A 27572-nucleotide genomic window follows, 5' to 3' on the forward strand; every position below is an offset into this window, starting at 1 on the left:
ACCTCTCCCTCTCCCTCCTCTCTCTCTTCTCCCTGTGGGCCCTAATGGAGGTTAGCTCTCCCCTGACCACCGCCTTCAACACCTCCCAGACTACCCCCACCTGCAGCTCTCCGTTGTCGTTGCCTCCAAGTATCTTTCAATACACCCCCGCACCCGCCCGCACACCCCCTCATCCGCCAACAGTCCCACATAGAGGCGCCACAGCGGGCGCTGGTCCCTCTCCTCCCCCAACTCCAGTTCCACCCAATGTGGGGCGTGGTCCGAGATGGCTATGGCCGAATATTCCGTTTCCTCCACTTTTGGGATTAGCGCCCTACTCAAGATGAAAAAATCTATCCGGGAGTAGGCTCTATGGACGTGGGAAAAAAAGGAAAATTCCCTGGCCAGCGGCCTGGCAAACCTCCATGGATCCACTCCCCCCATCTGGTCCATAAACCCCCTGAGCACCTTGGCCGCAGCTGGCCTCTTACCCGTCCTGGACCTAGAACGGTCCAGTGCTGGGTCCAGCACCGTGTTGAAGTCCCCCCCGCCATTATCAAGCTTCCTACCTCCAGATCCGGAATCCGACCCAGCATGCGTTTCATAAATCCGGCATCATTCCAATTCGGGGCATATACGTTCACCTGTACCACCCACCCCCCCCCTACCACTCACCATCGACCTCCATTATCCGCTACAATATTCAGTGCCTCGAACGACACCCGCTTCCCCACCAGTATTGCAACCCCCTGTTCTTCGCATTGAGCCCTGAATGAAAGACCTGCCCTACCCATCCCTTTCTCAGCCTAACCTGTTCTTCCACCTTCAGATGCGCCTCCTGGAGCATAACCACGTCTGCCTTCAGTCCCTTTAAGTGCGCGAACACCCGGGCCCTCTTGACCGACACGTTCAGGCCCCTCACATTCCAAGTTATCAGCCGGATCAGGGGGCTACTCCCCCCCCCCCCCTGCCGACTAGCCATCTCCTTTTCTAGGCCAGCCACGTGCCCGCGCCTCCTGCACCCTCCAGTCCCCCAGGCGGCGGACCCCCGCCCCGACTACCTCTCCTACTTTCAGCTCCCCTTTGGCCAATGCAGCAGCAACCAAGGTCCCCCCGCCCCCCTGCTAGATCCTCATCTAGCCATTTTGCTCCCCCCATGACACTCCCGTAAGTTAGCTGACTCCTGCTGACCCCGGCCTGTCCCGCCATTCCATCGACCCCCCAGTGTGGGAATGCCCCCACCCCTTGGCAATCAGTGCGCGCTCCTCTCCAGCACCGCCCTTCCCCCCGGCCCCGCCCCCATCCTTCCCTAACGCGGGAAAAAGCCCGCGCTTTCCGTCTGAGCCGGCCCCGCCCCCTCTGGCGCAGCTCCTTTTTTGCGGCCTTACCCCAATTCCCCATCCCCGGGCCTCCACCTCCCCTCTTCCTCCGCGGGGCCCAGCCCCTCCAACACCGACGCCCACACTCTCCCACAGCCCCCACATCAAATCCATTCACCCATCCCCACCCAGCACCAAAACAAAAAGAACATTCCCCAAATGCAGTAAACCCCCCCCCCCCCCCAACTTTTCAAACTGGATAAAGTTCCATGCCTCATCAGGCTTCTCGAAATAGTGGTGCCGATCTTGGAACGTGACCCACAATCGCGCTGGCTGCAGCATCCCGAACTTCATCCCCTTCCGATGGAGAACAGTCTTAGCCCAGTTAAAACCATGCCCTCTTCTTAGCCACCTCCGCACTCCAGTCCTGGTAGATTCGGATCTCCGTGTTCTCCCACCTGCTGCTCCGTTCTTTTTTGGCCCATCTCAGGACGCATTCTCTGTCCATAAAGCGGTGGAACCTCACCACTACAGCCCTTGGCGGCTCATTGGCTTTGGGTCTCCTTGCCAGACCCGATGAGCCCCATCCAGCTCCAGGGGCCTCGGTAAAGCTCATCAGCGAATTGAGCATCGTGCTCATATATGCCCCGGCATCGAGCCCCTCCACTCCTTGAGGGAGACCCAGAATCCGAAGATTCTTCCTCCTCAACCTATTCTCCAGATCCTCAAATTTTTCCTGCCACCTCTTGTGCAGCGCCTCATGCGCCTCCACCTTCACCGCCAGGCCCAAGATCTCGTCCTCATTCTCCGAGGCTTTTTGCCGCACCTCCCAGATCGCCGCCCCTTGGGCCTTCTGGGTCTCCACAAGCTTCTCAACCGACACCTTCATTGGCGCCAGCATTTCTGCCTTCAGCTCCGCGATGCAGTGTTTAAGGAACTCCTGCTGCTCCTGCGACCACTGCACGCACGCTACTCAGTCTCCACTCGCCGACATCTTGCTTTTCCTCCCTCGCACTTTCCGCTGCCCCAGGATCACTTTTTTCACCGCTCCACTCCTGGTCCAATCCATATGATGCCGGGGGAACCTTGCTGTCACCTTCCCACACTGGGAGCCGTCGAACAATTGCCGTTGGGTCCCCTCTAAAGAGCCCAAAAATCCGTTCCTGGCGGGAGCTGCCGAACGTGCAACCTACCTTGGCATAGCCGCAACTGGAAGTCCAGTGCATCCTGTGTATGTAACTGACTCTTGCCCCACAACCACAGGAGCGAGTGACCAAACTTCAAAATAGCAACCAAAAGAGGAAGAGGCCCTCTTTGTGCGCCACTATCTGAGACACCATGACTAATATGTAATCATGAATGTAAAGAGCTGATTGGAACAATGTAACCTAATGTGTAAGGAATTGATTGGAGAAGTGTGATCTAAATAGTTTAAAAGGGATAATGACAGTTGCACATTGGAGAGTTTTTAACATAGAACAGTCCAGCACAGAACAGGCCCTTTGGCCCTCGATGTTGCGCCGAGCATTGTCCAAAACCAAGATCAAGCTATCCCACTCCCTGTCATTCTGATGTGCTCCATGTGTCTATCCAATAACCGCTTGAAAGTTCCTAAAGTGTCCGACTCCACTATCACACAGGCAGTCCATACCACGCCCTAACCACTCTCTGAGCAAAGACATCCCTCCTATATCTCCCACGCTGAACCTTATAGTTATGTCCCCTTGTAACACCTTCATCCACTCGAGGAAATAGTCTCTGAACGTCCACTCTATCTATCCCCCTCATCATCTTATAAACCTCTAAGTCGCCTCTCATCCTCCTCCGCTCCAAAGAGACAAGCCCTAGCTCCCTCAACCTTTCCTCATAAGACCTATCCTCCAAACCAGGCAGCATCCTGGTAAATCTCCTTTGCACCCTTTCCAATGCTTCCACGTCCTTCCTATAATGAGGTGACCAGAACTGCACACAATACTCCAAATGTGTTCTCACCAGGGTCATGTACAGTTGCAGCATAACCCCATGGCTCTTGAACTCAAGCCCCCTGTTGATAAATGCTAACACACTATAGGCCTTCTTCACGGCTCTATCCACTTGAGTGGCAACCTTCAGAGATCTGTGGACATGAACCCCAAGATCTCTCTGTTCCTCCACATTCCTCAGAACCCTGCCGTTGACCCTGTAACCGCATTCAAATTTTTTCTACCAAAATGAATCACTGATCCCTGCGGTACACCGCTGGTAACTGGTCTCCAGTCTGAAAATTTTCCATCCACCACCACCCTCTGTCTCCTATGTGATAGCCAGTTACTTATCCAATTGGCCAAATTTCCCTCTATCCCACACCTCCTTACTTTCTTCATGAGCCGACCATGGGGAACCGACATCAACTGCTCTACCTTCATCTACATACTTAGTTACTTCCTCAAAGAATTCAAACAAATTTGTACAGCAAGACTTACCCTTCACGAATCCGTGTTGACTATCCCGGATTAAGCTGCATCTTTCCAAATGGTCATAAATCCTATCCTTCAGGACCTTTTCCATTAACTTACCGATCACCGAAGTAAGACTAACCGGCCTATAATTACCAGGGTCATTCCTATTCCCTTTCTTGAACAGAGGAACAACATTCGCCACTCTCCAGTCCTCTGTCACTATCCCCGTGGACAGTGAGAACCCAAAGATCAAAGCCAAAGGCTCTGCAATCTCATCCCTTGCCTCCCAAAGAATCCTAGGATGTGTCCCATCTGGCCCAGGGGACTTGTCGACCCTAAGGTTTTTCAAAATTGCTAATACATCCTTCCTCAGAACATCTACCTCCTCCAGCCTACCCGCCTGTATCACACTCTCATCTTCAAAAACATGGCCCCTCTCCTTGGTGAACACTGAAGAAAAGTATTAATTCAACACCTCTCCTATCTCTTCTGACTCCATGCACAAGCTCCCACTACTGTCCTTGACCGGCCCTAACCTCACCCTGGTCATTCTTTTATTTCTCACATAACATTTACTTTTCCATTTGTGTGTCAAGTATCCTCAATTGTCAGGGAATTGATTGGCTGCATGTAAATGAGTACACAAACTAATTCCGCTTTTTGAAACTGTATATCAAGCCAGCGTAAGCCCTGGCTCGAACTAAAAGGTGTTTCCACAGACCGCGGGGTCGAGGACTCTACACCCAGAGCTCTATAACAATAAATTGCTTCTCTTGCTTACCAGAAAGGTCTATTCGTGAATATTTTCACACATCAGCATAAAATATCCATTCAGATGCCAATTTGGCTCAGTGACAGCACTTTGCCTTGAGCTAGAAGGTCTTGAATTCAAGTTGCACTCCACTCACATCCAGTCTGACACCTCAGTGCATCACTAAAGGAGTTCTGTTCTACTGCTGGTGCTGTCTTTGACATGGCCTCAGGTAGATTTAAAAGATCCTAGAGTACTGCTGTTCCAAGATGTGCAGGGAGCTTCTCAGAGTGTCCTGGCCAACATTTATTCCTCAACGAACATCATTAAAATACTGATTACCCTATCATTACCTCGTTCCTGTTCCAGGCCCAAATTCATTACAACAATAATCACACTAAAGGCGCGATCTACCGGCCACGTTGTATCCGAAAGGCAGGGCAGCATGACGCGGATAGGAGATGGGATCCATCCGGCTTGCCAAGCCTCGCGAGATTGCGTTAGATCTCCCGAGATGTGGCGATATGAATGTGGTCGGATCACTTTTTGGCAAATCTGCATATTAGAGTGAGACAGCTGACTAGCTCACTCTAATATGCACTCCCACAACCTACCCAAGGTGGTGGGATCTAACCCCATTGCCTTAGAGACCCTGGGAAAGTGTCGTTCAGTACTGGACTCCAGAAAACAGGGACAAGATGTAACGGCACTTGTGGGGGTCTCCTAGGTGATCTGAGGCCCCTAGGTTCTTGGCACCCTGGCACTGCTGATGTCACCTGGGCACCCTGGCACTGCCAGCTGGCCAGGGACACTCCAGGGTGCCAGGCTGGCACTGCCAAGCTGGCATTTGTTCCGACAGGGATCGGGCCAGGGGGAGGGCCGAGGACCCCCATGCAGGTGAGTTGCGGTTTTTCGGGATCGGATTGGGGAGGTCTGGATGCCATTGAAAATAGGGTCCTGATCTCCTTCTGCACTGAGTTCCAGCAAGCGGAGTCCCTCAGTGCAGGAAACAGGACTAAGTGCGGCCTCACCCGGAGTTCCCCGAATCCACCCGAATGGGAACAGAGTCCCGCTCAATAGCATGGGTTTCTCGTTGCTCGGAGCACTCGTTATGGGACTCTGTTCCTATTAGGGTAGATCGCACCCGATATTGGCAGTTAAGCGCATCAGGAAGTCCTGAAGTACCCGGGAGCAGAATGGGTAAAAATGAAAGAAAGCTTCTGCATGGGGACCTGCCTCTGAGCACTGGCCATGCTCCCATTCACCCAGCCAAATACTTGGGCAGCACGGTAGCACAGTGCTTAGCACAGTTGCTTCACAGCTCCAGGGTCCCAGGTTCGATTCCCAGCTTGGGTCACTGTCTGTGTGGAGTCTGCACGTTCTCCCCGTGTCTGCGTGGGTTTCCTCCGGGTGCTCCGGTTTCCTCCCACAGTCCAAAGATGTGCAGGTTAGGTGGATTGGCCATTCTAAATTGCCCTTAGTGTCCAGAAATGTTAGGTGGGGTTACTGGGTTGGGATGGAGGTGTGGGCTTAAGGAGGGTGCTCTTTCCAAGGGCCGGTGCAGACTCGATGGGCCAAATGGCCTCCTTCGGCACTGTAAATTCTATGACTCGATAAAAACACGGTGGTAGCGGCCACGCTCAAGAGCGTGGAACGAACTAGGGCAACACTATGAATTGGTAGCAATGTCCACCATGGCCTCATCTGTAAGAACCATAAATTCACCCTGACGACACTGCACGCCTCTTTCAAAAGCTGGAAACAGGGCGAGGGGATACTGACATTTGGGGATCTGCACATAGACGGCAGGATAGCGACCCTGGGGGAACTGACCAACAAGCTACAGATCCTAATAGGGAATGAGTTGTGATACATGCAACTGAGGGACCTCCTCCGTAAGGAGACAGCAAAGTTTCCCTCAACGACCAGGACACTCTACTGGACAGTCTCCTAACTGCAGGCAAGCTGGGGGACAGTAACTGTGCTGACATGTACTACTGGAAGAAACAAGGTCACCCCTGGACGAGACGAGGGAAAAATAGGAGGAAAAACTAGGCACGGATATAGGGGGGAGGACTTTGGATCGAGGCACCACACAGGACAAACATCACCTCGTCTTGCGCAGGCCTGAACCTAATGCAGGTAAAGGTAGTGCACAGGGCGCACTTGACAAGAACATGCATGAGCAGGTTCTTCCCGGAGATGGAGGACAAATGCAAACGGTGCCAGGGCGGCCCGGCCAACCACGGCCACATGTTCTGGTCATGTCCCAGACTTGTTGGGTACTGGACCGCCTTTTGTGAGGCCATGCCAGGGCTTTGGGTGAGGGCGGAGCCATGCCCAAATGTGGCGGTCTTAAGGGTATCAGAACAGCTAGAACTCTTCACAGGAGAGGGACAGACGCCCTTGCCTTTGCCTCCATAGTTGCCCGCCAGAGAACCGCCAGAGAATCCTGCTCAGCTGGGGATCATCAGCGCCACCCAAGGCCGAATTCCTCAAATTGGAAAAAATAAAATTCACCGTCAGAGGATCAGAAGAGGGCTTCCACAAAATATGAAAGCAATTTACCAATTTGCTTGAGGACCTGTTCGTAACCAGCAATCAATAAGGGACGGAGGGTGGTGGGGGCGGAAATAGACAAAGAAGAGGCGGGGGGGAGTGGGAGCTAAGAAGGAGGGGGATGGAGACACAACCCGGAACACAGGGGAAGTAGGGCAGAGGGGCCAAAAGCGTGCAGGGGAAGGGAGGACAGCCCAGGAAGGATGCACAGTAGAGCAAAAGGAAAGACACGCCTGGGGGACCGCAAGCATGCCCCTGGAATATTTCAATACCAGGGAGATACACATAAATAGTAGAACAGAGAGGTCGGGTACTTGACCACCAGGGACCTAAAGCAAACAGGACCTCCCAAACCTGCAAGTATGTTCTCTGGTTATTGACAACAAACTACGTTAACTCCCAGCTTGCATTATACTTTGCATTAAACACTCTGAATAGATCGCTTGTTACTAATACTTGCTTCTTGTATGTTTAAGCACTAATGTAACAATGCTACTACCAGCCAAATGTAAATTACCAATAGAAAACAATCTGTAAAAAGGGTGGGGGAGGGGGGGAGGGATTAGTCTATTTTTCAGGGGTTTGTGTTTGTACAGGAGTTTTACTTCGTCTTGTTGTTTTCATAGAATTTTTTTTTTCATAGAATTTACAGTGCAGAAGGAGGCCATTCAGCCCATCGAGTCTGCACCGGCTCTTGGAAAGAGCACCCTACCCAAGGTCAACACCGCCACCCTATCCCCATAACCCAGTAACCCCACCCAACACTAAGGGCAATTTTGGACACTAAGGGCAATTTATCATGGCCAATCCACCTAACCCGCACATCTTTGGACTGTGGAGGACTGTGGAGCACCCGGAGGAAACCCACGCACACACGGGGAGGATGTGCAGACTCCGCACAGACAGTGACCCAAGCCAGAATCGAACCTGGGACCTTGGAGCTGTGAAGTAATTGTGCTATCCACAAGGCTACCGTGCTGCCCATTTTTTAATATTAAACAAACCCAGTTACCAGCCCCTCTTTATCATAGAATTTGATTATTAGAATAGTTTTGCACTATTTTGTATCATATAAAATGAAAATCGGAATAAAATATTTTAAAAGACGGAAGTCCTGAAGTTGTGAAAAAGTCAATATAAATACGAGCAGTTTACTTTATATTTAAACACTTGAAGAATAGTGTAAACACCATGAAACAGGCTTATTTTCTAGTTAGTATTAGTAACTTCCTTAGGTATTGATAAATAAAATAAATGTAACGCAATATGTAAATGTAATATTTAAGACTTGGCTTCAAGTAATCGGCATCTGCATAAAACTAGCAAAATTATATTTTTGACTTTCATCCATCCACAATTATTGTTGCGATACCTGCAAATAATCCAACTAGTGTTAAAACTGTCATACATCTTACTTGAAGGGAAATAATACACAAATTCTAAACATTATGAATACAGTTTGAAAACTGCCTCACAGCACCAGGGGCCTGGGATCGGTTCCTGCCTTGGAAGACTGTGTGGAGTCTGCACGTTCTCCTCGTGTCTGCGTGGGTTTGTTCCGGGTGCTCCGGTTTCCTCCCACAGTCCAGGATGTGCAGGTGAGGTGGATTGGCCATCATCAATGCGTGGAGTTATGGGGACAGGGTGGGGGAGTGGGCCTAATAGGTAGAAAGCTCTTTTGGAGGCTCGGTGTACTCGATGGGCCAAATGTCCTCTTTCTGCACTGTAGGGATTCAATCAATAGACCAAAAAGAGACTGATTGGTCATTCATCTCGTTGAGATGACACGGCACATCTTAATTTAAATTATAGTGAAACACCTACATATAGAGTAAGCTAGGAGCGGTTTTCTCTTTTGAACAGTATTGCTAGCTCATGATTTAATCCGGCTACATGTAGTCATACAGGAGCCAACAGTGCATGAAATACTATGAATGCCAATCAGGTTAACGGAATGTCATTTGAATTCAATACCAGAACAATAAACTACTGCAAGTTTTTAAACTGAACTGTCTGCAGTTCTTCAGTCATCACGCGCTTTGCTTAAGTTTATTCAGTAAGAAGTTGAGTCAGAGAGAGGGGCATGGAGTTCCAGGTTTGATCCATGGTCTTGTCTCAGCTGCAGTCATTTAACTGGCCTCTGCATTAAAGATGGAATGATGCATGGGTAAAAGGATGGGGTAGGAAAAAGAAAATCAGATAATGAGGCTAACGATTGCCCCCTGTTGGAAATGTGTTGCAATTGAGATCATCAGGAAAGTACAGAATCAGCGGAGCATCCAAAGTCAGGGGTGTGGGTCAGAGACATGACAGGGTTTCCTAGTCTAGCGAAGATTAAGTTCGCCTTAAGGGGTTCATTACAGGGGTTCGCTCGGAGGTGGCAGCCGTTCATCAACCTCCTTAAGGAAAACTGACGGTCAGCAGGGGGGAAGTTGGGTATGTTATTGTGAGGTTTTTGCGCGTGTTGGACCGCTCTTGTTTTGAATGTTAAAATGTTTAAATTATAAATGCTTCAACAAAATATTTTCTAGAAAAAAAAGTTAAGTACAGAATCAGCGTTGAGTTGTGATGCCACCTGTAGTTGAATAGATAACAACACCAATTTATGAATAGCCACTTGGATGAAGTGCTGAGTGAGCCAAGAGAGATGGTGGGGAAAACAGGATGTATGTGAAAAATTGGCAGGAGAGGGAGAGAAAATACAGCCTTTGCTGAAAAAGGTTTACTCACCCCATAAAAGATGGCACTTGACGGATTAGTTCACAGTCATCATGGGTAAGGTTCTGAACCCTGGTATTGGCTTCATCTGGTGTGGAGCACAAACAACTAAGAGGCTGGGAGTAGAAGTGCTCTAACAGAGATAGCTGGAGAAAACAAGGGGCCATAAGAGAGGTGAAGAAAAATATATAAGGTATTGAAGAACCATAAATTTCAACTTTTGCCATCTGATCAGGTTTTAAACTCTTCAGCCATGCCATCTTGAACTTACCTGAAAACCTTTAACAAAATTCCTTACAGAAAAGTCATGGTACAAGAATATGCTGATCAGAACTTGAAGCACTTTTCCATTCAACTTAAATGGGAATTTAGTTGTCAGCACCAACTGTGAAAGATACAAAGATCATTTTTTAATAAAGTTATTCTCAAATGTACGCACAACTAGGTACAATATACATGCACTAAATAAACTAAATTATAACAATTAGAAAATAGAAATAAATGCCATACAGGTACTTGCAAACTAATGTGATCATGGCTCATCTGATTGTGGGGGCCATAACCTTGGACTCCCTTGTCAATTAGAACTCGGTCTAACTCAGCCGTAAATATATAATACTAACCGACCCAGCCTCCACTGTCCACTGTGGAAGCGAATTAACAATAATTTGAGGGGAGTAATTCCCCATCTCTGTGTTAAATGGGAGACCCATATTTTTAAACTATGTCCCCTAATTCAATGAGTATAGGTCCAATCTGTGCAACCTGTCCTCATAAGACAAACCTTTGTGCTCGGAATCAGCTCAGTGAACCTTCTCTGAACTACTTCAAATGTAAGTGTATTCCTCCCAAGTATGGAAGCCAAAACTGTACCTGCTATTCCAGGTGCAGTCTGACCGATGCCCTGTACAGTTGCATCATGGCTTCCCCACTTTTCTACTCCATCCCCCATGCAATGAAGGCCAACATTCCATTTCCCTTCCTAATCACACTCTGCAGTATCCTGCATGTAACTAATATTCTGCTTTGCTATTCGTCCTGCCAAAGTGGGCATCGCATTTTTTCACATTACACTCACTCTGCCAAACTTTTGCCACTCACTTAACCAATCTATGGCCCTTTTAGGTTTTTTGTACCTTCCTCTCAACTTGCTTTCATGCCTAATCTTTGTATCATCAGCCAGCTTAGCTACAATACATTCAGTCCCTTTTTCCAAGTCATGACTGTAGGGGCTGGTTTAGCATAGTGGGCTAAACAGCTGGTTTGAAATGCAGAACAAGGCCATCAGCGCAGGTTCAATTCGCGAACTGGCCTCCCCGAACAGGCGCCGGAATGTGGCGACCAGGGGCTTTTCACAGTAACTTCATTGAAGCCTACTTGTGACTATAAGCGATTATTATCATTAGATCATAAATCGTTGATGTTCAAGCACTGATCCCTGTGGCACTCCACTAGTTAATAAGCCATCCTGAAAATGACCCATTTATCCTGACTTTTGGTTTCCTGTTAGTTAGCCAGTCAGTCCTCTATCCATGCTAAGATGTCATTCCCCAAAACCACAAGTACGTTTTTTGTGCAGTAACTCTTTTATGGGGCACCTTGCCAAATGCCTTTTGGAACTCCAAATATACTATATCTACTGCTTCCCCTTTATTCATCCTCTGTGTATCATTCTCAAAGAAGTTGAATATATTTGTCAAATAAAATATCCCTTTCACAAAACCATACTGACTCTGCCTGATGGCCTTGCGGTTTTCCAAATACTCTACTTTCCTTGATGATGGGTTCTAGTATTTTTCCCAAAGACAGATTTTAGGCGAACTGGCTAATAGTTTCCTGCTTTCTGTCTCCCTCCTTTTTTGAATCTAGTGAATTTTGGAAGATTACATCCAATGCATCCACTATCTATGCAGTCCCTTCCTTGGAGGTCCGAAGGATGAAGGCCATCAGGTCCAGGGACTTGTCAGCCTCAGTCCCTTCAAACTTTGAAAATGGAACACTCTCATCTGCTATTTATTTTACTTTTCCTATTACAGATTAAGCATATTGTAGGAAAATCTTCTAAATCTGTGACAGACACATCAATTACAACCAAAGCATCAGCTTATACCAATTCAAGTGAATCATGTTCCAATATGATTGAACAGATGGGAAACTTCACCAAAAACTGGGGGTAGGCTAGCCTTATTTTCTCCAACAATTTGATCTGACCCATGGGGCAGTTTGGAGTGTAATAATGCAGTGCACCAGCTTGATATCAGTGAGGGGGGATCATCTGCACTGTGTTGCACACAAATGTCCGTTATCCCCTATCTATTTCTTGTTCCAATTTTCTCATGAGCTTCTTTATATTAAATCAGAAGTGTTAACCCTTTAAAGACTACCCTCATGCTTTAAATGTGATTCGGATTATGTTCCTGTCCAGTTCAGTCAATGCCGGCTGCCAGCAGATGTACACGCGTGTGTCCAGATGAATGAGAGAAAAACAGAGTTAATGGGGTGTGATTTAACCACCGCGCTGCACCCGGCACAGATCCGGGCGTCCTGGTCCCGAATCAGGCCCAAATATGGTGAGAATATCATTAACTAACATGCATTACTTTCCATCTCATTAGTGAGATTTAAGTCGAATGCAACGACCTGCTGGGAATTAACCGGCTCCCCAGTGAGAAATCACGTGGGCATTGTTTAGTAATCCTTTTCAAAAACGTGAAGCTGCACAATGGCTGTTATGGGGAACTGAGGAGGTGAGTAGTCATTTCCATTCTCCGGCATTCAGCTCAAGGGCACTGGAACTGCTGGTCCAGTGCTCGGGGAGAGTGGGGGACCCTCAGGGGGTTGGACTTGGTCGGGCGGCTGTACTGTTCCAGGCCGGGGGGGGTGAGAGTGTTTTTTCATCAGAGGCTTTCAGGCCATATTTAAATATTGTGGATATCCATAACAGGTGCAAATACAGCTGCTGCCTTTCTGTCCTACCAAATTCTTCCAGGTCAGAGCCCTGCTCTTGGTTCTATGCTGAGGGTCACTTTAACTCCCTTTGATTGTGAGCAGTCTCTAGCTTCACAGCTGAAAGCTATTTCTAATAAGGAATTGGCCTCGTTAGTTGTGAGAGCACTTCACAGCTGTAGGTTGTGTTTGCCACTTTCTCCTGCTGGTAGTTGCAGATGCCTGTAGGCTGCTGTTGTTGTTTCCTTCCTTTTCTGTAGCCGGGAAGAAGGACATTTTTTTCTGAGCCACCTGGGTCCTGGAACACCGTGCTCAGGGGGACATACAAGTCCAGAAGGCAATCTGCGGGACCTGGTTCACGATATTCATCCAAATGGGCCATCTGGTGACACCTTTCAGAAATGCTTTCACAGATTGCTGATGCTTTTGTTGCTGGTGTGGCGAGTGCTGCATGTAACTGGCACAGCATCACGAGTTGAACGCACTGGAAATCCAGGATGTTCAACTGCACCTTGAGCGCCAGTGGAATATGTGGATGCCAGAATTTTGGTTCCGGTGAAATTGAGCCGTGGCCTTGTGGGAGGGCCTGCACAGCTACGGCTCCTGGACGGAGAATGGCACTGATACGTGGAACAAACAACACATTGATGGACAGATCGCTTCTACGACAAAGTTCTGGACAGGATAAGACATTCGAGGGATTATCCTCAGTTTCTGTTGCGGAAACTGCGATGGGGTGATACCATGTGTTTGGGTTTTTTTTTGTGAAAATGAGCTGATATAAATCGCCATCGGGAGCAGGCCGGGTCAATAGCAAACTGGTTTGCGCCCGGCGCGAATCTCGATTTTGGCCTTTCCCATTATTTACCCAGTGCGCCCAGATCCGGGTGCAATGTGGTGGTTAAATTCCTGTTAATTCTTTTTCTCTCTCCACCGGTGCTCTCTGACCTGCTGTGTAATTCCAGCACTCTTTATATTTATTTCAGGTTTCTAGCATTCAAAGTAATTTGCTTTTGTTTTCTGCTCTGTGGCGAAATAGCAGGTCTCTGACCAGCCCCTAGTGAAACGACAGAGCCAGTGAATTCAGCGGGAAAAACAAACGCATGGCCTAGTACTCCAGTGTCTGTCTCTACATAATAAAAGTGAACATAGTAGATTTCTCCTCCCATAAGGAAATCAAAGGTTAGGGAAATGTATGGCTGCATTGATACCAGAATGGCCAGTGAGAACATAGGAATAGAAGTAGGCCATTCCACCAGTTAAAGAGAACAAAGAAAAAAGAAAAGTACAGCATAGGAACAGGCCCTTCGGCCCTCCAAGTCGGAGCCAATCATGATGTCCTAACTAAAAAAAAACATCTGCCCTTATCGTCTATCTCCTCCCTATTCATGCACCCATCCAGATGCCTCTTAAATGTTGCTAATGTGTCTGCTTCCACCACTCCTCTGGCAGCGTGTTCCAAGCACCTACCACACTCTCCGTAAAAAAACCTACCCCACACATCTCCCTTGAACTTTCTCTCTCTCACCTTGAACCCCCTTGTAATTGACACTTCCACCTATGGAAAAAGTCTCCCAGCTATCCACTCTGTCTATGCCTCTCAATTTTATAGACCTCTATCAGGTCTCCCCTCAGCTTCCATCTTTCCAGTGAAAACCATAAGACCATAAGACATAGGAGCAGAATTAGGCCACGGCCCATCGAGTCTGCTCCGTCATCCAATCATGGCTGATATTTTTCTCATCCCCATTCTCCTGCCTTCTCCCCAAAACCTCTGATCCCCTTATTAATCAAGAACTTATCTTTCTCTCTCTTAAAGATACTCAGTGATTTGGCCTCCACAGCCTTCTGCGGCAAAGAGTTCCACATATTCACCACCCTCTGGCTGAAAGAATTCCTCCTCATCTCTGTTTTGAAGGATTGTCCCTTTAGTCTGAGATTGTGTCCTAGTTTATTCAACCTCTCCTCACGGCCAACACCCTCGAGACCAGGCAACATCCTGGTGAACCTTCTTTGCATTCTCGCCAAAGATTCGACGTCCTTCTGACAATGTGGTGACCGGAACTGCACGCAATACTCCAAATGCGGCCCAATCAAAGTTTTATATAGCTGCAACATGAATTCCCAACTCCTGTATTCAATGCACCGGCTGATGAAGGCAAGCAAGCCATATGCCTTCTTATTCACCTTGGCTCCTGTGTTGCCACTTTTAGAGAACTAGTGGACCTGCACGCCCAGATCCCTCTGTCTGTTAATGTTCCTAAGGGTCTGCCACTTACAGTATAATTCATACCTAGATTTGATCCTCACATTTGTCCGGATTAAACTCCATCTGTTATTTCTGTGCCAAGTCTCTAATCTATCTATATCCTGTTGTATCCTCTGACAATCCTAGGCACTATCAACAACTCCACCAATCTTCGTGTCATCCGCAAATTTACTAATCAGACCACCCATATTTTCTTCCACATCATTAATGTATACTACAAACAAAGGTCCCTGCAGAACACCACTAGCTACAGTTCTCCAATCTGAATAATACCCGTCCACCGTTACTCTGTGTCTTCCATAACCAAGCCAGTTCTCTATCCATCTAGTCAGCCCACCTCTAATCCCATGTGATTTGAATTTTGTACCAGTCTGTCATGTGAAACCTTGTCAAAAGTTTTACTAAAGTCCATATAAACTACATCCACAGTCCTCCCCTCATCAATTTTCTTTGTCACCTCTTCAAAAACCCAATTTGGTGAGACATGACCTTCCCTGTAAAACAACATGCTACCCGTCATTAACTAGTCCATTTTCCTCCAAATGTGAATATATCTTGTCCCTCGATACCTTTTCCAAAAGCTTCCCCACCAGTGATGTCAGGCACACCGGCCTATAATAATCTAATAATAATCTTTATTGTCACAAGTAGGCTTACATTAACATTGCAATGAAGTTACTGTGAAAAGCCCCAGTCGCCACATTCTGGCGCCTGTTCGGGTACACAGAGGGAGAATTCAGAATGTACAAATGACCTAACAGCACATCTTTCGGGACTTGTGGGAGGAAACCGGAGCAGCTGGAGGAAACCCACGCAGACACAGGGAGAACGTGCAGACTCCGCACAGACAGTGACCCAAGCCAGGAATCGAACATGGGACCCTGGCGTTGTGAAGCAACAGTGCTAATCACTGCGTTACCGTGCTGCCCAATTTGCTGGATTATCCCTGCTTCCTTTCTTAAACAAGGGCACAACATTAGCTATTCTCCAATCCTCTGGAGCCTCGTCTGTGGTCAAAAAAGGATGTGAAGATATTTGTTAAGGCACCAGCTATTTCGCCCCTTACCTCCTGCAGTAACCTGGGATAGATCCCATCTGGCCCCTGCTCCACAATTCTATTATTTCAAAACTGTTCTCTATACTAATTCAGTCTGTCCACCTTGGTTGTGTATGTGAACTATTCAGTTCTTGTGAGAATAGTTTTATAATCTTTCAGTGAATTCTTTCAATAAATATAGACCATTGCTGGTTGACAAACAGTACTTTCAATAGTCAGGGTTAGTGATTACCTTATCAATAACTGAAGTCAAATGCTCGGTGCTGGAAAGAGACTGAAACAATTCAATACAGAGCAACGAGGAAACTGCATGGGGTAGCATTCGGTGTATAGTGATTGGAGATGTGGCAATTCCAAAAACCAGCACAAGTGGCAGTTGTTGAATGTAGTTACTGAAACATTAATAAAAAGAAGCAGAATTAATGATGACTTGTGAGTAAATGGACCACGTTGCAAATTCTCTCAAGATCACATCATTCATCGACCTGAAGAGCTCTTTAAGCACACAATCCGTATTTCAACCTTTTATTTGAACTACAAGAAATGTATTCATTTTCCTGTCTTTCCTTGACATTGAAAAGTTTTACCACTGCTGATTCCTCCATCAATCTCCTGAGGGGGTATACCATTGATGAGAAACGTCTGGACCAGCTATTTTAATACTGTGACTATAAGAGCAAGTCAGAGGCTGGGGATTCTGTTACAAGTGAGTCACTTCCTGACTCCCCAAAGCCTGTCCAGCATCTACAAGGCACAAGTCGGAGCGTGACGGAATACTCTCCATTTGCCTGGATGAGTGCAGCTCCAACAACATTCAAGAAGCTCGACAGCATCCAAGTCAAGACAGCCCGCTTAGTTGGCACCTCAACTACTACATTATATATTCCTCCACCACCAACGCACAGTGGCAGCAGTATTGGCAACATGTATTGAAACAATTCGCCAAGGATCATATGACAACACCTTCCAAACCCAGAACCTATATTACAGGCCAGTTAGTCTTACTTCGGTGGTAGGCAAAGTAATGGAAAGGGTACTGAGGGATAGGATTTCTGAGCATCTGGGAAGACACTGCTTGATTAGGGATAGTCAGCACGGATTTGTGAGGGGTAGGTCTTGCCTTACAAGTCTTATTGAATTCTTTGAGGAGGTGACCAAGCATGTGGATGAAGGTAAAGCAGTGGATGTAGTGTGCATGGATTTTAGTAAGGCATTTGATAAGGTTCCCCATGGTAGGCTTCTGCAGAAAGTAAGGATAGCACAATTGCTTCACAGTTCTAGGGTCCCAGGTTTGATTTCGGCTTGGGTCACTGTCTGTGTGGAGTCTGCACATCCTCCCAGTGTGTGCGTGGGTTTCCTCCAGGTGCTCTGGTTTCCTCCCACAGATGTGCAGATTAGGTGGATTGGCCATGATAAATTTCCCTTAGTGTCCAAAATTGCCCTTAGTGTTGGGTGAGGTTACTGGGTTATGGGGATAGGGTGGAGGTGTTGACCTTGGATAGGGTGCTCTTTCCAAGAGCCGGTGCAGACTCGATGGGCCGAATGGCCTCCTTCTGCACTGTAAATTCTATGATAATCTATGATTAATCTAGGACAAAGGTTCGGCACAACATCGTGGGCTGAAGGACCTGTTCTGTGCTGTATTTTTCTATGTTCTATGCCACCCTAGAAGGACAAGGACAACAGACACATGGGCATATGCCCCTCCAAGTCACACATCACTTGACTTGAAACTATATTGTCATTCCTTCCCTGTCACTATATCAAAATCTTGGAAGTTCCTTCCTAATTACATTGTGGGCGTACCTACACCACATGGACTGCAGTGGTTAAAGAAGTGAGCTCACCACCACCACCTTCAGAAGGGCATTTAAGAATGGACATAAATACTGGCCTTGCCAGCAACTCCCCGACCTAAGAACGAATTTTTAAAAATACACACACCCAAAAAGAAAAATCATACATTAACGTTTGATTGGACTTAGCACATCTTCATGCAGAGGGTAGTAGAAATCGGAAAGTCTCAAGGTATTGAGTGAGTTGAAGCTTTCAAGATTGAGATCAATAGACTTCGTCAGGTAAGAGTATTCAGAGGATAAATGAGGTTCACGTATAGATCAGATAGGATGTAAATGAATGGTGGAATAGAGAAGAGAGGCTGAATGCCTTCTCCTGCTCCTATAATGCTGGTTGGCACAGTAAAGCAGCCTTTCACTTCTTTCAGATGGGCAGGCTGTTCATCCATTTACAGACCAATCTGAAGATGACTTCCGACAGGCCATGGGCATCAATGGTGTGATTGCAATGTCCCTGCCCTGGTTTTCAGTTCCCACCACTGATCGCCATACACAAGGGGATGGTCAGGAATCAGATTTCTCCCACTGGGAATGCCTCGGCCCCTTCGTTCTCTCTCTTTGTGTACATGAAGTAAATATTCCAGTTCATTTGGTCTCAACATTGCTCAATATCAAACCATAGTACATTTAAGAGTAATTAACTTGAAGCAACTTTTTTCCCTTCAAAAGTAATGTTTTCCGTGTTCTCAGTCACATTCATGCTAAACTAGTGTTAAGGAGCTTCTCTAATTCATTTAATAAAAAAAGAGGCTTCTGGCAATGTGCTATTACCTGCTGATTGTGATGAAGTCCTGCAACACTTTGGGTAGGAAGCTCTCAAGGTCTTTGAAGATGATGACAATAGGAGGAGACTGCTCTTGCCCAAGAGAAGGGGTTTTCGTCTTTTTAGATGGGCTGTCTGAGGTAGATTTCTGCATAATAATAATAATAATCTTTATTAGTGTCATATGTAGAATTGCATCAACACTGCAATGAAGTTACTGTGAAAATCCCCGAGGCGCCACATTCCGGCGCCTGTTCCGGAACACTGAGGGAGAATACAGAATGTCCAAATCACCTGACAGCGTGTCTTTCGGGATTTGTGGGAGGAACCCGGAGCACCCGGAGGAAACCCATGCAGACACGGGGAGAACGTGCAGACTCCACACAGACAGTGACCCAAGCCGGGAATCGAGCCCGGATCCCTGCCGGAAAGTACATCTAAATTAATCCTATGTGGGCAGCTCGGTGGCGCAGTGGTTAGCACTGCTGCCTCACAGCGCCGAAGTCCCAGGCTCTATCCCGGCTCTTGGTCACTGTCCGTGTGGGGTTTGCACATTCTCCCCGTGTTTGCATGGGTTTCGCCCCCACAACCCAAAAATGATGTGCAGGCTAGGTGGATTGGCCACGCTAAAATTGCCCCTTTATTGGAAAAATGAATTGGGTACTCTTAACTTATTTTTTTTAAATAATAAAGAATTAGTCCCATGCAAGTAAACCAGGCCCCTAACTGATATCCATGGAATGGGTTTTGTTTCTTTAAAAAGAAAATCACTGCAAGAACACTAATAAAATCTTGTTTTCCTACTTAATACAGAAAAATAATTCAAAGTTATGCCATGCCACTGAAGCACAACCTTGAATTCCTCATCCCAGCTACACTGCTCTGTCAAGCAGAGGGCAACTATTACCCATGGAGCACGGGAGGGGATGTTTGTGTGTGTGTGGGGGGGGGGGGGGATAGATTGACAGGGAAGGGCAAAAGAGCAAGATCATAAACATTTGCCCCATGCAACCTCTGTTGAGGAAGGCATGGGAGCTGGATAGCTGCAGTCCTGACCATTTGGGGCGGCATGGTAGCACAGTGGTTAGCACTGCTGCCTCACAGCGCCAGAACCCGGATTCAATACCGGCCTTGGGTCACTGTCTGTGTGGAGTTTGTATGTTCTCCCTGTATCTGCGTGGGTGATCCGGTTTCCTCCCACAGCCCAAAGTACGAGGTAGGTGGATTAGCCATGCTAAATTGCCCCTTAGTGTCCAGGGATGTGAAGGATAGGTTATGGGACTACAGGGATAGGGTGGAACATGGATAGGGGCAGAGTCGATGGGCCAAATGGCCTCCTTCTGCACTGTAGGGATTCTATGATTATCCAATGCAAGGTCAGAACAAATAGGGAGGAATATTGAACATGACTAAAATTAATTTTGAAAATAAATAAAAATGAGAGGCAAGGATTTCAGCTATATAGCTCTATTACAACCTCAGGCTATCCCAAAGCACTTTACAGCCAATGAAGTACTTTTGAAGTGTAACCATTGTTGAAATAAAAGCAGCCTAAGTTACGCACAGTTAGTTCTCACAAACAGCAGTGCGATAATGACTGGATTATCTGTTTTACTGCCGTTGGTTGATGGATAAATATTGGCCTCGGACACGAGGGAAAACTTCCCTGCTCTTCATCAAATGGTGCCACTGGACTTTTTTTATATCTGTCCGGGAGGTCAGCTTTTGCTCAATTTAACATCTCATCTGAAAGAAAACACATCAGCTTGGATAATGCACATACTTCTCTGCAATGCGGCTTGAACTCACTTTAACCTGGTATTGTAAGATCTCTTACTGTGCTCACCCCAGTCCAACGCTGGCATCTTCACATCATGGCTACCATCCATCATGAAACAGCCGGCTCAAAGTGGAGAGGATCTCCAAAACGATCACGCATATGGACACCCACTCACCTGATGAATGAGCTACGCTTCAAAAGCTAGTGATTCCAAACAAATCTGTTGGAATTTAACCTTGTTAACATTTCAAAAAAGGTTCACACCCTGGGCCAGCTTTGTAATAGGTGCCATATTGAATTCCAGATCTAAATCCCGCACCCGAGCTGCATTGTTCTCATGATGCTATTTTCAAACCCAAACTAGCTTAATTGGCCAGGAGGTGAGTTTGGCGCCCAATTAGAAGCAGCAAATGCTTCCCAGAAATGGGAGCTTCCTGCCTGGCATCGGTGGCAGAGGAAGGTAGCAACTATGTTGGGAGCTGCCACTGCCTTGCCATAGAGTGCCTTCCAGGGCCAGTAGTGCTCATAGCGCTCATGAGCTTATGAAGCAATGCTGGAACTTGTGCAAGGAGACCCAGGAAAGGTCAGTTTATCAATCAATCAATCAGGAGAACGTCTCTGGTGGCTCCACAGTGATCTGGCAGTGAATTAGACACCAGATTGTTTGGATTGAGCTTTAACAAATTCCAATGGCAAACTGCCATTAGGGCGGCACGGTGGCACAGTACCACTGCTGCCTCGCAGCGCCAGTGACCCGGGTTCAATTCCGGCCTTGGGTGGCTGTCTGTGTGGAGTTTACACTTTCTCTCCATGTCTGTATGGGTTTCTCATAGAAACTTACAAAATTCTAACAGGATTAGATGGGGTAGATTCAGAAAGAATTTTCCTGATGGTGGGGGAGTCCAGAACTAGGGGTCATAGTTTGAGGACAAGGGGTAAACCTTTCAGGACTGAGTGAGGAGAAATTTCTTCACCCAGTGAGTGGTGAATTTGTGGAATTTGCTACCACAGAAGGTAGTTGAGGCCAAAACGTTGTGTCATTTCAAGAAGTGGAGATGCCGGCGTGGTACTGGGGAGGCACAGTAAGAAGTCTTACAAAACCAGGTTAACGTCCAACAGGTTTATCTGGAATCACTAGCTTTTGGAGCATAGCTCCTTCATCAGATGAGTGATGAAGGAGCTGTGCTCCAAAAGCTAATGATTCCAAACAAACCTGTTGGACTTTAACCTCGTGGTGTAAGACTTCTTACTGTGTTCACCCCAGTCCAACGCTGGCATCTCCTCATCATGACTACCATCGACACCGCAAACTGCCAGCTCAAAGTGGAGAGGATCCCCAAGAAGATTGCGCATATACACACCCACTGACCTGTTGAAGGAGCTATGCTCTGAAAGTTAGTGATTCCAAACAAACCTGATGACTTTTAACCTGGTGTTGCAAGACTACTTACTAATTTCAATAAGGAATTAGATATTGCTCTTGGGGCTAAAGGCGGTATCAGGATATGGAACTTGATGATCAGCCATGACCATAATGAATGGCGGAACAGGCTCGAAGGACTGAATGGCCTCCTCCTGCGTCTATTTTCTATGTTTCCTCCGGGTGCTCCTGTTTCCCCCCACAGTCCAAAGATGTGCAGGTTAGGTGGATTGGCCATTGCTGCTTGGGATCCAAACGATTAGGTGAGGATAATATTGGGTTACGGGGATAGGGTGGAGGTGTGGGCTTAAGTTGGGTGTTCTTTCCAAGGCCAGTGAAGATCCGATGGGCCAAATGGCTTTCTTCTACACTGTAAATTCTATGATTCTGTAAATTTGATGATTCACACAGAGAGGGCAGCTGAGATCTGGATGAACATCGCGTCTTTCGTGTAAAACTTTGTCTTCTCGCACGGCCACTTCTGGTCCAATTCTCCTCACCATCTCACTCTCCACCAATTCATCCAATAAAATCCGGAACAAAACGGGAGAAAAAGGTCCACTAGTCCGTCACAGTCTACTCCTCCATGGCCACCACCGGAAGTCCATCAGCAACTTCCCTTCGCCGGTTCTCCTTCTTAGCTATATTTGTCTCCGGCTCCAGCTCTTCCCCAGTCTCTACACCTGCTGGCCTTCTGTTGCGGTTCCCACCCCGCTGCCAAACTAGTTTAAATTGTTGCTGATTTTTGCCTTCGTTTAATTGCTCTTGTTCTATCACCTTTGCTCTTGAGTCACCAGGTATCTTTCTGATACTGCCATGTGGTTCAAGTCCGAGTAATGATCAATAATCCAACACACCGCTTAATAAGAGTTAAATCAACGCACATTTATTATATACAGTAATCAATACTTATGCATTAATTCTACGTCTAAGCTACTTCCTACAACTAACAGGCCCATACTTAACTTTGGGAATGGCCCACCAGGTCAGGGAAACGAATGGCCTTTCGTATGGGTTCTGAGCCTGCGGGATTCAAAGCTGGTACAGGTCGATAGCTAGGAGTGCCTATCTCGTAGCGAGCGTTGAAGTAAGACTTACGATTTGAGCGGTTGTTGCAGAAGGGTCTCGAAGGGTGCAGAAGGATGAAGAAGGGTCAATTTGAACTTGGACTTTATTCTTATAGTCCCCAGGGGCTTCCTGCCTTTCGGGGCGGACCCTGTACCTGGTTCCAAGTGATTGGACTTCAACCCAATCACTTGGTTCAATATTCTCCAATGCTGGAGCGATTCTTTGATCGATGGGCGGTTTTGGGGTGGTCGTTCACCTCTCTTTGTGTAGGCTCCTGCTGGCGCAGGAAAGTCTGGGTTGGCTTTGTGTGTCTAAATTGTTGCACATTGTTCCCGGGGATTGCTAATTAATATTCAGATGGCTGGTGTTTTGTGATGTTGATGGCTGCAGGTATTGATTCTGTCTGGCCTCCCCAGAGGCGAATACACAGTTTTACCTGCAGCTGCTTGTTTGAGTCCTGTTGGCTGATTTTCCCATCAGCCTTTTCGGTTCGCCATTTTTAAATCGGGGTTAGCCATTCTAAATCGGGAGTTAGCCATTTTAACTGGCTACAAAATTCTCCCGAAACACATTAGCAAACGTCCAAAGTGAGTGGGCATAAGCATGACAGATGCAGTATAATGTGGATAAATGTGAGATTATATCATGTCCTCACTGTCTACAGGAATAGTGCTAGAAGACTGGAGAGAGGCGAATGTTGTCCCCTTGTTCAAGAAAGGGAATAGGTATAACCGTGGGACTTATAGGCCGGTTAGTCTCACTTCGGTCATAAGTAAATTATTTGAAAGGGTCCTGAGGGATAGGATTTATGATCATTTGGAAAGATGCAGCTTAATGCAGGATAGTCCGCACGGATTTGTGAAGGGTAAGCGTTGCCTCACAAGTTTGATTGTATTCTTTGAGGAGGTAACTAAGTACAAAAATGAAGGTAGAGCAGTTGATGTCTTATACATGGATTTTAGTAAGGCGTTTGATAAGGTGCCCCATGGTCGGCTCATGCAGAAAGTAAGGAGGCATGGCATGGAGGGAAATTTGGCCGATTGGATCAGTAACTGGCTATCACAGAGAAGACCGAGGGTGGTGGCAGGTGGTAAATTTTCATCCTGGAGCCCAGTCACCAGCGGTGGACCACAGGGATCAGTGCTGGGTCCTCTGCTATTTGTGATTTTTATCAATGACTTGGATGATGGAGTTGAAGGTTGGGTTAGTAAATTTGCTGATGACACCAAGATTGGTGGAGTAGTCGATAATGTGGCGGGCTATTGTAGGCTGCAAAGAGACATTGATAGGATGCAGAGCTGGGCTGAGAAGTGGCAGATGGAGTTTAACCCTGATAAGTGTGAGATAATTCATTTTGGGCGGACAAATTTGAATGCGGATTACAGGGTTAATGGCAGGGTTCTGAAGAATGTGGAGGAGCAGAGAGATCTTGGGGTTCATGTCCACAGATCTCTGAAGGTTGCCACTCAAGTGGATAGAGCCGTGAAGAAGGCTTGTAGTGTGTTAGCATTTATTAACGGGGGGATTGAGTTTAAGAGCCGTGAGGTTATGCTGCAACTGTACAAGACCTTGGTTAGACCACATTTGGAGTATTGTGTGCAGTTCTGGTCACGTCATTACAGGAAGGATGTGGAAGCATTGGAAAGGGTGCAAAGGAGATTTACCAGGATGCTGCCTGGATTGGAGGGTAGGTCTTATGAGGAAAGGTTGAGGGAGCTAGGGCTTTTCTCATTGGAGCGAAGGAGAATGAGAGGTGACTTAATTGAGGTGTTTCAGATGATGAGAGGGATAGAGTGGACGTTCAGCGACCTTTTTCCTCGGGTAGATGTAGCTGTTACAAGAGGGCATAACTATAAGGTTCATGGTGGAAGCTATAGGAGGGATGTCCGAGGTAGGTTCTTTACTCAGAGAGTGGTTGGGGCGTGGAACGCACTCTCAGCTATGGTATTCTGGCAGTGCAGCACTCCCTCTTAACAGCACTGAAATATCAGCTTAGACTATACGCTCAAAGTCTCTGGAATGGGGCTTGAACCCATAACCTCCTGTCTCCGTGGTGAGATTGCTAAACACTCAGCCATATTTTTGCCATGAGTCAAATCCTACTTGCGATTTACAAATCCAGAATAGGATCTTGTTTATCTCAGAACGCCCTCCTTGCTTTTTACGTCTTGATTTATCTTTGGCAATTATGAGAATGCAGCATAAGCATTTAGCCAACCCAGTCAGAAATCAAACATTCCAAAAATATGGATGACAAATATGGCAGCTGTCAGTCACTGAGACTTTACTGCGAGAATTTTGCTAGGGGTTGAAATACTAACTGGCGAGATGGAAAATTCACCACTGCTCTTAAAAGTCTAACTGTCATTAGTTACTTAAGTAGTCTTCATGTGTTTGAAATAGGTCAATAATAATAAAGGTGGTTGCTGTCATTTACCTGTGCGGTAGCATTGTACCATCCAGAGAGGGAGGCCATGGAGCAGTGCATTTTTCTCTGGGAGAAGTGAACAGAATGGTGTATATCCTCCTCATCTTCCTCTTTGTCATTCACAGTGCCACCCATGAGGTTCGTCAGGACTTTCTGCAAAACCTGCTTCACAGCTAGTCAGAAAAATAAACAAACATCATCAGAAAGTAATTGACACAGCTAGATCAGGCACATCTAAATCAGGCCATCTTAAAGGTCTTTATGGCATATTTGATAGTGTGCTTCCAAATAAGGAGAACAAATTATTCCAAGGCTGTTTTCTTCCTTACACTTTTTCAGATTAAGTTGCCTTCAATAAGTGTCAGATAAACCAGTAAAACTGCAATGCCTTTTATCATGTTTGACAGTGTGAAACTACTTCCAGTTTCAGTGGCTTATCACTCGTGACAGCTCCACATGGCTGTAAATGTCAAAAGTAGTTCCTTGCTAGCAGTGGCATTTATAAGAAATAAATTAAATACGTGGTGTTGGGCAAATCAATCTTAGTGGAACTGATTAAAGTAATATTTGTAAGCCAACACTACAGCCAATTTGTAATAAAGTTGAATTAACTCAATCCATCATTCCATTATTGGGCGCCGTGCCTTCAGCTGCCTAGATCTTAAGCTCTAGAATTGTCCCTGTAAACCTCGCCACTTCTCTCTCTTCCTTTAAGATGCTTCTTAAAACCTCTTGGTCACTTGTTCTAATGTCTATATGTGATGCAATGCCAAATATTGTCTGATGGTGTTCTGGTGAAGTGTCTTAGGACATCTTTACTACATTAAAAAGGACTAAATATGAAGTTGTTAACTGAATTTCATTCCCCACTTTCCTCTCAAAAATAACCACTTCTGAAAAATGGCTTGGTTTTCTATCAGAGTTCTTCCCGTCCCACTAAAACCACCTGTTAAGCAGAATCTGAACAGACAAGAGAAACCCAAAATCTAATTACAGAATTTTAAAAAAGCATTTTGCATTGCATCTTTTGGGAGTATGAACCTGGGTCTGGATGAGGAAAGCAAACTCAAATGGAGAGCCGAGATCTCAGTGTGCATGCAGTCTGAACTGGAAATATGGACACAGGTGCTGCAGAAAATCTAGAGTTACACTGGTATCAGATAATCTCTCACGCAGAAAATATAAATTAGGTGTTGCATCAAAGTAGACCTGCCCTTACTTGTACATTCCTTGCCCTGCAGACAAACCACATGGGGGGTAAGCGACTGTTTCAGGAGGTCCGATAAGCTTTGAAATGTCATTTCGTGGTCAGGCACATTCACACCTGCAGGGTAAGGAGGTGAACAAGACAGATAATACATTTGCAAAAGAGAGAGGGAGATGCACCACACAGTTTGACAGAGATGGCAAAAAATGTTTTACTCGGCCTTCTGACTAATCCACCCCATTCCACTAATCAAAAATAACGCCTCATCTCCTTCCAAAAAAAAATCAGGAATTGATCCCTGTCACATTACAAGTCATTGAAAGGGCAATTTGAAAAAAATCACCAATTTCTGAACAGTTCTTTCTGAGGGGCAGCATGGTAGCCTTGTGGATAGCACAATTACTTCACAGCACCAGGGTCCCAGGTTCAATTCCGGATTGGATCACTGCCAGTGCGGAGTCTGCACATCCTCCCCGTGCCTGCGTGGGTTTCCTCCGGGTGCTCCGGTTTCCTCCCACTGTCCAAAGATGTGCAGGTTAGGTGGATTGGCCATGATAAATTGCCCTTAGTGTCCAAAATTGCCCTTTGTGTTGGGCGGGGTTACTGGGTTATGGGGATAGGGTGGCGGTGTTGACCTTGGGTAGGGTGCTCTTTCCAAGAGCCGGTGCAGACTCGATGTGCCGAATGGCCTCCTTCTGCACTGTAAATTCTATGATAATGATATGATAATGAGAGTATTTACTCATAAAGAAAAGGTGCTCAGTTTCACTTGGGCTAGATTAGAGCAGACCGAGTGATAGGTTGCACACAATTCAGCCACACGCCTCCAGTCTGTGCTTGATAGATGACAAAGAAATTCTCATAGGTTAGGAAAACATAGGTAGTTTAAAGGGATCAGGCAACGTGATAATGGAAAGCCTTATTGCAAGGGAAGGCTTTTAAAATGTGTTTCAGTGAGTGGAGCTTGGAAACGCTCATGTGACAATCATCTAGGGAGATTCTGATGAAAAATCC

At 46.5% G+C, this 27572-nt stretch overlaps 1 protein-coding gene across 3 annotated transcripts in view; it reads right to left on the reverse strand.

The window, feature by feature from the left end:
* orc3 (origin recognition complex, subunit 3) overlaps positions 1-27572 on the reverse strand; it is a 276501-nt gene that overhangs the window by 84584 nt on the left and 164345 nt on the right. For all 3 annotated transcript variants that reach the window (XM_072499784.1, XM_072499783.1, XM_072499786.1), the window contains 6 exons: positions 26571-26675; positions 25361-25524; positions 18664-18803; positions 16269-16428; positions 10036-10149; positions 9777-9910 (listed from right to left, as the gene is read on the reverse strand). In XM_072499784.1, coding sequence (XP_072355885.1) covers positions 9777-9910; positions 10036-10149; positions 16269-16428; positions 18664-18803; positions 25361-25524; positions 26571-26675 — 817 coding nt within the window. The remainder of the gene's footprint in view (positions 1-9776; positions 9911-10035; positions 10150-16268; positions 16429-18663; positions 18804-25360; positions 25525-26570; positions 26676-27572) is intronic.

Source organism: Scyliorhinus torazame, chromosome 4 (genome assembly GCF_047496885.1).
Source record: "Scyliorhinus torazame isolate Kashiwa2021f chromosome 4, sScyTor2.1, whole genome shotgun sequence".
Taxonomy (NCBI): Eukaryota; Metazoa; Chordata; class Chondrichthyes; order Carcharhiniformes; family Scyliorhinidae; genus Scyliorhinus; species Scyliorhinus torazame.